Raw genomic sequence first — 14896 nt, forward strand, 5'->3', positions numbered from 1 at the left:
GTGTTGAAGTACACACCAGTATACTCTATGTGCCCCCCAAGTGATTGAGGGTTGAAAAATCCTTGATCACTTGCTACTTGACCGAATTTGTCCGAGCAATTACTACTCGTGAAACACATAAAATATACAAACATATTCCAGTAGTTGACCACTACAAAAACATGCAATTATTTAAACATTGGTCATTCATCTCATGATACCGACCAGTTGAACACTGTCCGGTATATATTTACACTTAGTTTTAGAAGACCTGTTTTGTTTAAATCATAATGACAGTTGAACACTGCCAAGCAAGAATAATCAACACATATGCAAAGTTTGTAGCAAGATTCGACCACGCTGCGCGTGATCTCTTTTATTACTTGTAATAATAAATGACAAAACGTGTCTAACAACGAGTTCCAAACAAAATAACATTGTTCAAAATAATGTGACTGGGTAGCAAATAACCAGTTCACAAACAAAAAACTTAAATAACAAGTTAAGCACTTGATATAAAGCTACTACTCTACAAGCAATATTTATTGATAATATTTCCTCAAGTGCTCGCCATTCCAGTAGTTCCTGATTAGTTCTCCATTTAACCGAGCAAGCTTGTAGGTGCCGGGTGGCAAGACTTGCTCAATTTGATACGGTCCTTCCCAGTTTGGTCCTAGCACACCAGTTGCTGGGTCTCTGACAAACACCTTTCTGAGGACCAAATCTCCGACCTGGAACTTTCAATCTCGCACTTTGGAATTGAAGTAGCGCGCCACTTTTTGCTGGTGAGTAGCAACTCTCAGGTTTGCCTCCTCTCTTCTCTCCTCGAGGAAGTCCAAGGATTATGCTAGCAACTGATGATTCTCCTCTTGGTTGTACATGGTCCTTCTATGAGATAGGGGTTCTACCTCCATAGGTATCATGGCCTCATACCCATATGCCAAAGAAAAAGGGGTATGTCCAGTTGCTGTCCGAGCAGTAGTCCTGTACGACCAAAGGACTTCTGGTAATTCTTCCGCCCAAGCACCCTTAGCTCGCTCCAGGCGCATTTTCAGAGTGTTCTTCAATGTCTTGTTTACTGCTTCAACCTGCCCATTGGCTTGCGGATGGGCTACCAAGGAGAAACTTTTTGTGATGCCATGCCGAGTGCAAAAATCGGTAAATATGTCGCTATCAAATTGGGTGTCGTTGTCAGACACTATCTTCTTAGGCAGTCCATAGCGACATATTATGTTCTTAACCACAAAGTCCAATACTTTCTTCGAAGTGATCGTGGCTAATGGTTTGGCCTCAGTCCACTTAGTGAAATAATCTACTGCAACCACCGCAAACTGTACTCCTCCTTTTCCTTTGGGCAACTTCCCGATCAGATCAATACCCCACACTGCAAAAGGCCATGGACTTTGCATTTGCTTCAAGACATTTGGGGGCGCTCTGGGCACTTTAGAAAATCTTTGGCATTTGTCACACCTCCTCGCGTATTCCATAGAGTCCTCGTTCATGGTAGGCTAGAAAAATCCTTGCCTCAAGATCTTTTTAGATAGACTCTGCCCCCCAGCATGATCTCCACAAAACCCTTCATGCACCTCAGCTAATAGATTCTTTGATTGGTCGGGTGTTATGCACCTGAGTAGAGGTAAGGAATACCCTCTCCTATACAACACCCCATCCATCATGGTGTACCTAGCAGCTTGCCTCATAACCTTCCTTGCTTTATTACGGTCATCTGGGAGGGTCCCTTGCTCAAGGTAAGCAATGATGGGAGTCATCCAGGTGTCGGCTATCGTGCTCAGCATGGCCTCTTGTTTATCAATGCTCGGCTCCGCCAAGTATTCTACCGGTACTATATTCAGAGTTTCGGCGCCTTTTGCACTAGCAAGCTTTGCTAGAGCATCTGCATTAGAGTTCTGCTCCCGTGGTACTAGCTTGATGGTATACTCCTCGAACTATGCTAGTAGATCTTTGGTCTTGTTTAAGTATGCCACCATGCGTAGGCCCCTTGCCTGGTATTCCCCCAATACTTGGTAGACCACCAATTGGGAATCGCTATTTATTTCCACCGACCGGGCACGTACATCTCTAGCCAGTCGCAAGCCTACTAGGAGGGCCTCATATTCCGCCTCATTGTTAGAAGCATTAAATCCGAATCTCAGTGCACAATGAATTCGGTGCTTCTCTGGTGTGACTAATATAATCCCAGCTCCTGAATGATGCTCATTCGACGACCCATCAACAAAAAGTTGACAAGTAGGAATTTCTTCTTTCTGCCCAGTAACACTCTCTTGCTGGTCGGGAACATCAGCGATTCCGGTACATTCAGCGATGAAATCTGCCAAAGCTTGGCCTTTAATAGCAGTCCTCGGCTGGTACTTGATTTCAAATTGGCCTAGCTCAACCGCCCATTTAAGTAGCCGACCAGACGACTCCGGCTTCTGTAAGACTTGGCGTAGAGGCTGGTCAGTAAGGACCTTAATGGGGTGTGCTTGGAAGTATGGCCGTAATTTTCGTGATGCAAGTACCAAGCAGTAAGCCAACTTCTCGATCACGGGATACCGGGACTCTGCTCCTATTAATCACTTGCTAACATAGTACATCGGGTGCTGCACTCTATCTTCCTCTCGTACTAAGGCAACACTAACAGCATGCTCCGTGACTGCTAGGTATAGAAATAGGTCTTCTCCATCAATTGGCTTAGAAAGAACAAGAGGTTGGGCCAAATGCTCCTTTATGGCCTGGAAAGCTTGTTCACATTCTGCAGTCCACTCAAACTTATTGCCTCCTCTAAGCAGGTTAAAAAATGAGACGCACTTGTCCGTTGATTTCGAAACGAACCTGCTTAGAGCTGCAATCCACCCAGTCAAGCTTTGCACATCCTTTATTTTAGCTGGAGACTTCATTTCAACGAGGGCCTTGATCTTCTCTGGGTTTGCCTCTATTCCTCGAGAGTTCACAATAAACCCAAGAAATTTTCCAGAACCCACTCCAAATGAGCACTTGAGGGGGTTTAACTTCATGATGTACTTTCTCAGTATTGCGAAGCACTCCTCTAAGTCTCGCACGTGCCCTTCAGCTTCCTTTGACTTCACCAGCATATCGTCTACATACACCTCCATGCTCTTGCCGATTAAGTCACGAAACATACCATTCACCAAGCGCTGATAAGTAGCTCCTGCATTCTTCAATGAAGGGCATGACCCTATAGCAGTATAACCCTATATCTGTTCGGAAGATGGTATGCTCTTCATCAGGAGGATGCATGGTGATCTGGTTGTACCCCGAATATGCATCCATAAAGGGCAATGTTTCATGACCAGAGGTTGCATCTACCAACTGGTCTATTCTTGGTAAAGGAAAGCAATCCTTCGGGCATGCTTTGTTTAGATCAGTAAAATCTACACAAGTCCTCCACTTTCCATTGGGTTTGGGCACCAACACTGGGTTTGAAACCCAAGCAGGGTAGTATGCCTCTCTGATAAACCCATTCTCCTTTAATCGCTCTACCTCCTCCTTAAGAGCCTTTGCTCAATCCTTGTCAAGCAATCTCCTCTTCTGCTGCACTACTGGATAGCTTTCATCCACATTGAGCACGTGGCTGATCACAGTTGGTGAGATACCCACCATATCCTTGTGAGACTAGGCGAAGACATCTTGGTTCCTTCGCAAGAATTCTATCAACTGTGCTCTCACTTCTGCTTTCAACTTTTTCCCAATTTTGACCCCTCTCGTCGGGTCATTCTCATCTATAAGGACCTCCTCTAACTCCTCGGACGGTCCTACATCACTTTCATAATCCCCAAAGCGAGGATCAAAGTCCCTTCCCTCGCTTTGGGCAACGCCCTATTTGGTAACTTCATCACCGGATGGGGTCTTCTGCTCTTCTAAACCAAGAGTGCTCTCCTGGCCAAACTCCTCTAACATCTCTTCATCGGTTACAACTGCAAGACTCTGGTCGACATCCATCTTGTCCACCTCCTCTCTCTCAACACATATAATCATGTTGTTCTCCTTGGCTCCTTTCTTTGCCTTAGCTACCGAGGCATTGTAGCACTCCCTAACTTCCCTTTGGTCTCCTTGGACACAGCCTATGCCAGCATTGGTCGGGAACTTCATGGAAAGGTGCCAGATTGAAACTACTGCATGCAAGTTAGTGAGTAGTGGTCGACCAATGACCACATTGTAGGCGGCCGGGCAGTCAACAATCAAAAAATCAGTCATTAAGGTTTCATGCTTGGGAGCTTCCCCCGTCGTGACTGGTAACTTGATTGTCCCAGCTGGTGACAATCCTTCTCCAGTAAACCCATAAATGACTTGAGAGCACGGCTTCAAGTCATTGATAGATAGCTTCATTTTCTCGAAGGATGACTTATAAATAATGTTTACAGAGCTCCTTGTATCGACCAGACATCTCTTCACCTTCATATTAGCAATTTGGACTATGACAACAAAAGGGTCATTGTGAGGATACCTCACGTGTTTAGCATCTTCTTCAGTTAAAGTGAGGGACTCACTTTCATATCTTGGGTTCTTCGTTGGTCGTTCCTCCACCGTCATAACTTCAGAGGTGGATGCCGCGCCCAACTCATGACGAAGGGTGTGAGCATACCTCTCCCTCGCCTTGTTGCTGTCTCCAACAAGATATGGTCCTCCATATATAGTATCTAGTGTGAAGTCCACAGGTTCAGGTTGCAAAGGTGGGGACCGTTGCCGCTTGAACCCAGGATTATTGTTGCTCCCCTCTCCTTGGGTCTTCTCTGCTCGGTACTTTTTTAGCTTCCCCGACCGGAGGAGGAACTCTATCTCATCTTTGAGATGATTACACTCATTCGTGTCATGACCATAGTCTCCATGGAAGCGACAGAATTTGTTCATATCCCTTTTACTCATCTCCTTCTTGATTGGTGGGGGTTTCCGGTAAGGGACCTCTTGATGACTAGCTAAATAGATCTCTGCTCGGCTTGCCGATAGAGTGGTGTAGTTGGTAAATCGAGGTTCATACTTCGTTGGCTTGTTGTTTGGTCCTGACTTAGCCTTCTTCTCATTGTGGCGGTCAGACCCGTTATTCCCACGTTTCTTACCGCCATTCTGATCATTCCCACCATTCTTGGGGGGATCATTCGACCCGCTTGGATTGTTCAATCCATTTTCTCCCTTCTCAATTGCATCGTCCAACTTCATATACTTATCTGCCCGGTCTAAAAACTGTTGTAAAGTTGAAATTGGATGGCGATGGATGCTGTCCCACAAAGGACTTCGATAGATAATACCGGAAGAGATTTCCACCATCTTCCCCTCATCTCCAACAGCAGTAGCTCGGTTAGCTTCTCTCATGAACCTTTGAATGTAGTTCTTGAGGGACTCATCTTTACCCTGCCTAATATCCACCAAGTGATTGGCATAAACAGGAGGGGTTCGGGCAGTACTAAACTGCCTACAAAACTCCTTCCTAAAACTCTCCCAAGAGGTGATGGAGTCTGGTTTGAATTTCCAGTACCACTCCTGGGCAGTGTCTGACAATGTGGTGGGGAAGACTCTGCAGCGGTAGTCATCACTCACCCCAAGCAGCTCCATCTGATCTTCAAACTTCCCAACGTGTCTTACCGGGTCTGCCTTTTCTGTATAAACTGGCAGTACCAGTGCTTTATATTTCTTTAGTGGTTGAGCTGCTCTAATTCGAGCACAAAAAGGGCTACCACTTTTGTGGTCTACCGGATCAATCGCAGCTGGTTGTTTTGACAAACTCTGGACTGCCGCCGTCAAAGCATCAAGCTGGGCTTGGATGCCTGGGGCCACTGTTGGGGACTCATTTTCGGGACCGCCTGGTCGGGCACTCCTATCCGGCAAACCATCATCGAGTATTTCTACTCGACTGGTAGGACGGATTGGCTCTTGCCCTTCGACCGGACCAGTCCTCCTTCTATCATCAATGACGTCCCTTAGGTCCTTCTGAGCAGTGTGCTTTCCCAACCGATCGAACACCGTACTCTGAGTCTTCTCGGATGGTCTGCTGGGTGGAGCGTGCTCCTTGCCATTGCGCTGGTTGGGATGCCGTGGTTGCTTTCCTGTCTGAGCTGGTCGATCCTCTCCTCCTCGTTGCTTATTATTCTTCTCCTTCGAACGGTTGGTGTGATGACTGTCAGCTTCATCATGCCCATGCTCATCTTTGAAGTGGGAAGTCTCATTTCCACGAGGAGCTCTATTGTGCTCCTGCTCAAAAGGTGTTTTCTTACTGCCTGACTTATGACTCCCTGACCTAGAAGTCTCTGATCGGTGGCTCTTTGAGGGGGTTTTGGAGTTCCCCCTTTGAGTTGAGGCAGTGCACGATCGGACTCCATCCTCCTCATGACCAGGTGGGTTATTACCACCCCTGCCTGGTCTATCAGTTTTCTTACGACCAGCTTCTGTGGTCCTTGCCTCTGGGGTGGCTGCCACTCCAGGTGCCGCCTGGGCATTGGCTCGGGTCAGTTGCGTAGCTGCCTCTAGAGCGAGTGCAACTTCGCGATGTCGCCTGTCGGCCTCCTCCTGCTGTCGACGGATCCTCACTCCTAGCGTCCATCTCCCGTTTCTGCTGCTCAAACGCGGCATTCTGCCTAGCCATCTCTTCAGCGAATGCCTCCTGCCTGGCGTTGAACTGAGCCATCTCCTCCTGGAATGCGCTCATGGCTTCCTGGAGCTCTTCAAATTCTGGAGCTACATCCTCGAGCACGACTCTAGGCTCAGTTTCACGATCTTTAACGGTAGGACCTTCTGATCTAGCATGCTCCTTAAAGGAACCCGTCTTCTTGAAGGCTGCGGTGGTGTTCTTAGGCGCCATATTGCTTTAGGGACTGTCTGTTCTTCTCTTCATGCTCTCAATGAAAGCACCAAAATGTTGACTGTGTTTTTAGCCAACGACGTGAGAACGTCAATAACGACAAACCTTCAAGAGAATTTAAACGACACAGACAGTTTAATCAAGAAAAGTAAATAACACACAAGATTTTATAGTGGTTCAGCCCCGTTCAGTCGGTAATAGCCTAATCCACTTAGAGATTTTATTACTTTATCTACACTCAAGATCAGATGAACCAGTGTCAACTGAGTTTCTTCAGTGTAAATTTTTAGGAATACAAAAAGGGTTCTCTCTCAAGGAAAACTCACTTTCTCTCTCTAGAATTCAAACCAAATCTCAAATTGCCAAAAGTCCTTTTCTGATCCCATCAACCCTCTATTTATAGGCTTGGGATCCTAAATTGATATCCCCTAGGATTGGGATATTTTATTACTCATATTATATTTAAATTACACAAAATATTCAAAATACAACAGATTCCTCAATTTGAGTGAGGAATGAGAGATTCCCGCGACGCCCAGACCGATTCTTGCTGAAGCCATTTCTGGGAATTTGACGCAGTCTAGTCTATTTTGTTGATGAAGATCGTCTTCTGGTTGGACATATGCATGTTGGACACCTGCATACGGACCATACCCCTTAGACTCTCTTCGAACCAAAGTCCGACCAGTCACCTTTTGGGCTCACCTCCGGACCATAGCCTTGGGGTCTCCTCGGACCAAGGTCCGACCACACCCTCATGGGTGTTCCTCGGACCAAGGTCCGAGCCACACTTTGGCTCTCCTCGGACCAAGGTCCGAGCCACACTCTCCTTGGCTCTCCTTGGACTAAGGTCCGAACACATGCATGGGGCTTCTCCTTGGACATGGTCCGACTGGACCTCTTGGAGTGCCTTCCTCAGACCAAGGTCTGAGCACATCACTTGTGCCCCTCCTCGGATCAAGGTCTGACCGGACCTCTTGTGACCTCTCCTCGGACTAGGGTTCGAGCCCATCTCTTAGGGCACTCCTCAGACTAGGGTCTGAGCCCATCACTTGGACTCTGCGGACTAAGGTCCGAGCACACCACTTGGACTCCTTGGACTAAGGTTCGACCGGACCTCTTGGAATGCTATCCTTGGACCAAGGTCCGACCGGGCACACCTTAGCCCAAGTATTCTCCTCGGGTGCATTTGGCTTGGTTATGACATCTCTCAAGCAGTCCAAACTCTTCACTGATGTATTGGGCTACTGCTAAGCCAGATCACCCAACTAAACCATGCCACTTGTCAATTTTATTGCCACATCATCATTTTCAAATCTTGGGATAACAGAGAGCTGCAGGGCTGAGTGTACATGGTCTGTTGTTCGGCCGCCACGGACGAGGAGTGGAACAGGACAAGAAATGCTTAACTGTCTGTTTTACCTTAAAGTGGCTAATCACTGTATTTAAATCTTGAATCTTTTGTGAACAGTCTTTAACTTATTACTTTTGGGATCCCGTGTAAAAGAAAATGTTAATTTATAAGAAATACAACTTTTGAGACCAAAATCATTTAACCCTAGTTCATCTACAGTTTCAGTAACACATTTTGAATTAAATGACTTGATTAGCAAGTCTTGCACCTTTATAAATACACAGTGTAACGGTCTTGGCTATCCAGGGCGTTACAAGGGAATTATTAGGATGTTAGTTGGAGATCGACTTTTTAGTCAAAGGTTCATTGAATTCTGAGAGACTCATCTTATAAGTCGAGGGTCTTAAATCTTGAACTTATAAGTCAGGGGCTTGTGAGGCTTGACTTATGAGTCGAGGATCAGTAGGACTCAACTTATAAGCTGAGATTGCCATTATGTACATGGAGTGCGGGCCACCATGGCTGGGCCACTCTGGGAGTGCACCACGCACTTGACAGGCTCGGATGCCAACAAATTGAAAGGAAGTGTGACACGCACTTGTGTGACTCTATGGTTGCTGATTTGTATAATGAATACACCAGATTCAGTTATTACTATTTGGCAGATATATTACTCTGTGAATTGTTTAATATGTTTTCTTGCTGAGTCTTTTGGCTCACGGGTGCTTTGTGGTGCAAGTAAGGGTAAAGAAAAGCTCAACCAACCATGAGTTGGAGGGCAATAGCAGAGACATGTACATATGCAGTCCGCTCGACCACCACTGCCGAGATTCTTAAGGAAGCTAGGTTTGTACCCACCTTTTGCCACCTAGGTCGGCTTGTTGTGTAATTTGGATGTTGTAACCAATTTTTAAACTAATGTTTTTGGGATCCCGTGTAAAGAACATTTTTTTGGGTTTAATGAAATGGTTATGACTTGACAAAAATTTTAAATACCTAAACCTTTTGTAGCTTAATCACATGTTTAGTCCAAATGACTTGTTTAGCAAGTCCAACACTGGTTTTAAACACATATGGTAACGGACCCTAATTAGTTGGGCGTTACAATACCATAAATTTATCATTATCTGTGGGTAGACTTAATACAGGTGTCGTGATAAGTCTATATTTCAACTCTTGAAAACTCCATTCGCAATCCTTAGTCCATACAAACTTGATACCCTTTCTGGTCAGTTCTGTCAAGGGCGTAGCAATCTTAGAAAACCCTTCTAAGAATTTTCGGTAATACCCTGCCAACCCAAGAAAACTTCTCACTTCCGAAGCATTCTTTGGTTGTGGCCAATCTTTTATAGCTTCGATCTTTACTGGATCACACTTTAATACCATCCTTTCTAACAATGTGTCCTAAGAATGCCACCTGATTTAGCCAAAATTCGCACTTCTTGAATTTCACGTACAGATGATGTTCCCTCAACCTTTGTAGTGTCAATCTTAGTTGTTCTCTGTGTTCCTCTTCAGTTCGCGAATAGATTAGAATATCATCTATAAATACTATCACGAACTTATCCAAATAGTCTTTGAAGACTTTGTTCATAGGGTCCATAAATGTCGCTGGGGCATTGGTAAGTCCAAAAGACATCACCAAAAATTCATAGTGACCGTACTTAGTACGGAATGCTGTCTTCGGATTGTCTCCCTCCTACACCCTCAACTGGTGGTACCCCGACCTTAGGTCTATCTTTGAGAACACAGCCTTTCCTTGGAGTTGATTAGAAAGATCGTCTATTCTTGGCAAACGGTATTTGTTCTTAATGGTGACCTTGTTAAGTTCCCTATAATCAATGCACATTCGCATTGACCCATCCTTCTTCTTTACGAATAACACCGACGCTCCCCATGGTGAGTAACTTAGCCTAATGAAACCTAGGTCATGTAATTCTTGTAGCTGAACCTTTAACTCATTCAATTCAGCGGGTGTCATTCTATAAGGTGCTTTCAAGATTGACGCTGTTTCTGGTACTAGCTCGATCATGAACTCAATTTCTCGCTGTGGTGGCAAACCTGGTAAGTCTTCCAGAAATACATCCAAGTAGTCGCGTACTATCCTCGTGTCTTTCGGTCTCTGCGTCCCCGTTTCTGCTGTACTAACCACGCTTGCCAAAAATCTCATGCATCCATGATGTAACATCTTCCCAGCTTCTAACGCTGAAATGATGTGAATTCGTAGTCCTATTGCTATTCCCATGAACGAAAGGGACTCCTCTCCGTCAAGCTTAAACACCACCATTTTCTTCTTGCAATCGATGGTAGCATTGTACTTCGTCAGCCAATCCATCCCAAGGATTACGTCAAAATCATACATATCCAGCTCAATCAAGTCTGCATATAGCTCCCTACCATCTACCCTCAAAGGCAAAGATCTAAAGCACTTCCTAGATATTACCACCTCCTCAGTTGGTAACATGGTCCCAAACCCCTTAGCATGCATCTCATGAGGTCTATTAAATCTATCCACTATTCTCTTAGCAACAAAAGAATGAGTGGCTCCAGAATCAATTAAAACATGACAATCAATTCCAGCAATAAAAATATGACCTAAGACCATGGAAGTGCTTGCTTCTGCCTGAGGCTTGGTGAGAGCGAACACACGTACTGGAACCAGATTATCGTCCTTCTTGTGGTACTCTTTAACCCCTTCTTGAGTCTTCTGTGTGTTAAGAAAATATAAATTTGCCTCAATGGAAATTGATAATTATATTACAACTCTATGCAATATATTACAAATAATAATGATTGATTTAAAAAGAGTTACAACTCTATAACTGAAAATTACAAATAAAAGGAGAAGGAGATGTAAGATGATAGAAATAGAAAATACAACTCTTTGACAAAAGATACAAATAAACTAGAAGTAGTAAAAGGAAAGATGAAGATGAGATTACAACTCTAAGCGAAGATACAAGTAAATATAACAAGAATGATAGGAAAAGAATAATAGAAGAAGAATAAGAACAAGAACAAAATGACAAGAAACTCTCACTCACACAACCAAAGTGAAGTGTGTTGAGGATCACCAACTTGAACAAGGTTTAAAACCTTTGTCCAAAAGCTTATTTCCCCCTAACTCAAGCACTAAGGGATCTCTCTCAGATATTGGAAATGCTTTCTGGAATTATCAAGCCTCAAGGTGTTTCTAGCCAAGTGCTCTAATGGATAGAAATGTTGTGTCTTACAAGTGAGCTATAGGCTCCTATTTATAGAGTTTAGAGACACCCTTTGAATTTCAAATTCCACCAACCCCCATGGCTGTTACCAATGTTTAATTGGATTAGTATGGAATTAAAAATGAGATTTGGGAGTTATTTGGGTTTTTTGAGCCGTTCAACAAAGATTGAAAAAACTGAAAAATGGTTAGTTTTTGGCCTGTGGCCGCGGCCAGAGACATTAGCGGCTACGACCACTAGCCTCTGTCCCACAGGCCACGGCCACCGACCATTTTCAGCACTAAAAAATGTGTTGTTTTTCCAAACGGTTCCAAACCCTCCCAAATGATTTTGTAACTCCCAAAACACATTATTGGGGTTAAAATCATATCTCTAACAGCCATATCACATATGGCTTTATGAAATTCATCTCAATATTGTGTAACAACAATTTTACACAATAAAGGGTAATATTTAAGTTACAAATTTGTAACACCAAATATGTTACATTATTTGGATATATCTCATATATCTAAATATTGTAACTATTTATTATATGTTACAATATGTGACACACTTTGTCACATTTATTTAATCTAAAACATTATATTGTAATATAATATAATATTACATTATATTATAAAATAATATAACATTCCCCCACTAGATTAAATAGTTATCTATTGTAACATTTATTTAATCAATCATTATATTTTGAAATATAACATATCCCCCACTTGATTAAATAAGAACTCTCTCTTATAGGAGTCATTGCATTAGTGCATAAAGCAAAGTGTTTTTCAACTTGAACTTTACTATAGTGTAATTATCACAAAATTTGTCGAAAATTTGGTTGCACTAGGCATTGAACCATTTTTTCATGATAACAAATCGGTGATAACAAACACACCTTTGCGATGTTCACTTGAGACCTCTATGTCTCGCTTTACACCGTTAATGGCCATGTGCACTTCCCATTCATGGACGCTCTTGAGAATACTCCCAATTCTCATGAGAGGCGGCACCACCCCTAGGTCCATATAGGTAGAATTCTTACAGTATTTTGTTACCAAAAATACTTGTCTTTACAAGACTGAACTATATTAAAAAACCTTTCGGTTTTAACCCTCCATTTGGTAACACACAAGTACTCAATATCTCAGATGGGACTTGTTTTGAGTACAACTAATATTCACTTGATTGACTTGTTATTACCTATTGAACCTAACACTAGTTGAATAACTAGTGTTAAGATAGGTTACCATCAATCGTGAATCTCTTTAGGGAGTTTAAGTCCCATCCCTCGAGATGATGCGGCAACTAAATCCCTCATTAGTGGCTTAGTGAAAGGATCCGCCAGATTTTCACTTGTTCTCACATAGGATATTGAGATGAATCCTCTTTGAATCAATTCTCTTACATATTCATGTCTTAGACTAATGTGTCTAGACTTCCCATTATACACTCCGTTGTATGCTCTAGCCAATGTCGCTTGGCTATCACAATGTATCGATATAGTAGATACATTCTCTTTGATTAGGGGAATCTCTATCAACAGATCCCTTAACCATTCAGCCTCTTTGCCGGTAGCAACTAGAGCTATGAACTCTGCTTCCATAGTGGAATGAGATATACAGGTTTGTTTCTTGGAACCCCAAGAAATTGCACCTCCACCAAGTGTAAATACCCAACCAGATGTGGACAAGTTGTCCCCAAGATTGGATATCCAACTTGCATCTGTATATCCTTCTAATATCGAAGGAAATTTGGAGTAATGAAGGCTTAGTCCTTTGGTTTTCTTGAGATAACCTAAGACTCTTCCAATTTCCTTCCAGTGATCCACACTTGGATTACTTGTAAACCTACTAAGTTTACTTACCGCAAATGCTATATTAGGTCTAGTGCACTGGGCAGCGTACATTAGACTCCCTATAGCACTAGCATACTCCAATTGAGCCACCGCTCTTCCTTCATTCTTCTCTAGTTTTACACTATGATCGAATGGAGTATTGGCATATTTAACCTTGAGATGGTTAAATTTGGTCAATACTTTCTCAATATAATGGGCTTGCCCTAACGCAAAACCCCCCACTATGTTTCTTTACTTTGATACCAAGTATGGTGTCAACTTCTCCAAGATCTTTCATCTTGAAGGTTGATGATAGAAACCTCTTCGTTTCTTCTATCCCTTTCATGCTATTACTTAGAATAAGCATGTTATCCACATATAAGCAAAAAATGATCACATATCCCTGACAAGTTTTGGAATACAAACAATTGTCTCCATTGTTATGTCTAAACCCATTAGACATGATGGCTTGATCAAATTTCTCATGCCATTGCTTAGGAGCTTGTTTCAATCCATATAAGGATTTTACAAGTCTACAAACTTTATGTTCATATTTTGGTAGGACAAACCCTTCGAGTTGTTCCATATAGACCTCCTCATTGAGGTCACCATTAAGGAATGTCGTTTTGACATCCATTTGATGAACATACAAGTTGTGTATAGAAGATTTTCTCTTCCTTTCTTTCAGCAGTGAAAGCCCTTTCCAAAACCTGAGCATATGTATTATTTCCCCCTATCGATACAATCTCCGCATCTTTGGCTATCATAGGCTTTAGACCTCGAACAAACCGGTCTACTCTAGTTGCATTGGTTGGCACTAAATCTGTCGCGAACTTGGCAAGCCTGTCAAACTTTATTGACATTTCCTTGCACTCGCATGAAGTCCATAATTGACCCATCATACTCATCATTTCTCTACCTTCCACGAATCAATACTCCCCTCAAACATTGGAGGATGTTGCTTCTGGAACCTTTCATACAATGGTCCAAATGATTGCCAACATCAGGAATCACTACAGTCGGTGTTATAGACTGCTGAACGTCTCTGATCAATGGTGCTGGATGAGCTTATTGTTGCCTCAGCTATCTCAGTTCCCTTAACTCCTCTGCCTGTTTCCTCATGTATTCTTGCATGGCAATAAACTATGCCTCCAACCTTTGGTAGGCGATATGAGGATCTTCCTCACGCCTATTTCCCCCATCAGCTGGTGGAGGGTTGTCACTGCGGTTAGCTTGCGCACTGGGTCTCACAACACGTTGGCCGTCAAGGTTGTGATTCACCCCAGTGCTCCTTCGCACTGATCTTCTAGAAGCCACGGTTTCAATTCGTGCCTGAAACCAACTGTGTAGCGTCCCGAATTTGCTAATAAGGCTTAGGGCCTTGATTAGCGTGCCTGGAGGGAAATAATTGATTTATTGTATTGATATGTGAATTTGATGAGTATGTGATTAGAAATGCATGTTTAGGTGAATTAAATATGCATGTGGGCCCCATTTGGTTGTTAGGGGCATATTTTTAAATTTTAGCCATTGAGGGCCATATATGCAATATTTGTGTATATTGTGATTGACACCACGTGTGAGTAGTGATATATTTGTGATGCATGATCCGAGACAATCCTAGGGAGCGGTTTAGCTAGAAAGTCACAACAGGGTCAAATGCCCGGCTCGGGAGAAGCCTGGGGGTATTTTGGGTATAT

At 43.2% G+C, this 14896-nt stretch overlaps 1 protein-coding gene across 1 annotated transcript; it reads right to left on the bottom strand.

Moving 5' to 3' along the window:
- Nucleotides 1-9513: 9513 nt before the first annotated feature.
- LOC133791474 (uncharacterized) lies at nt 9514-14107 on the bottom strand. The gene is made up of 4 exons (XM_062229400.1): nt 13847-14107; nt 10747-10851; nt 10068-10665; nt 9514-9755 (listed from the first exon to the last, which is right to left on the bottom strand). Exons 1-4 carry the CDS (start codon nt 14105-14107, stop codon nt 9514-9516), a joined length of 1206 nt encoding a protein of 401 aa, XP_062085384.1.
- Nucleotides 14108-14896: the final 789 nt, after the last annotated feature.

This window comes from Humulus lupulus, chromosome 7 (assembly GCF_963169125.1).
Source record: "Humulus lupulus chromosome 7, drHumLupu1.1, whole genome shotgun sequence".
Taxonomy (NCBI): domain Eukaryota; kingdom Viridiplantae; phylum Streptophyta; class Magnoliopsida; order Rosales; family Cannabaceae; genus Humulus; species Humulus lupulus.

Coding starts and splice junctions, on each gene's coding strand:
- LOC133791474 (XM_062229400.1), bottom strand. CDS start 14,107: ATGATGAGTATGATGGGTCAATTATGGACTTCATGCGAGTGCAAGGAA. Junction 10,852..13,846: donor AAATCTTCTATACACAACTT/GTATGTTCATCA, acceptor CTTAACACACAG/AAGACTCAAGAAGGGGTTAA. Junction 9,756..10,067: donor ACAAGAATTACATGACCTAG/GTTTCATTAGGC, acceptor CCAATGCCCCAG/CGACATTTATGGACCCTATG.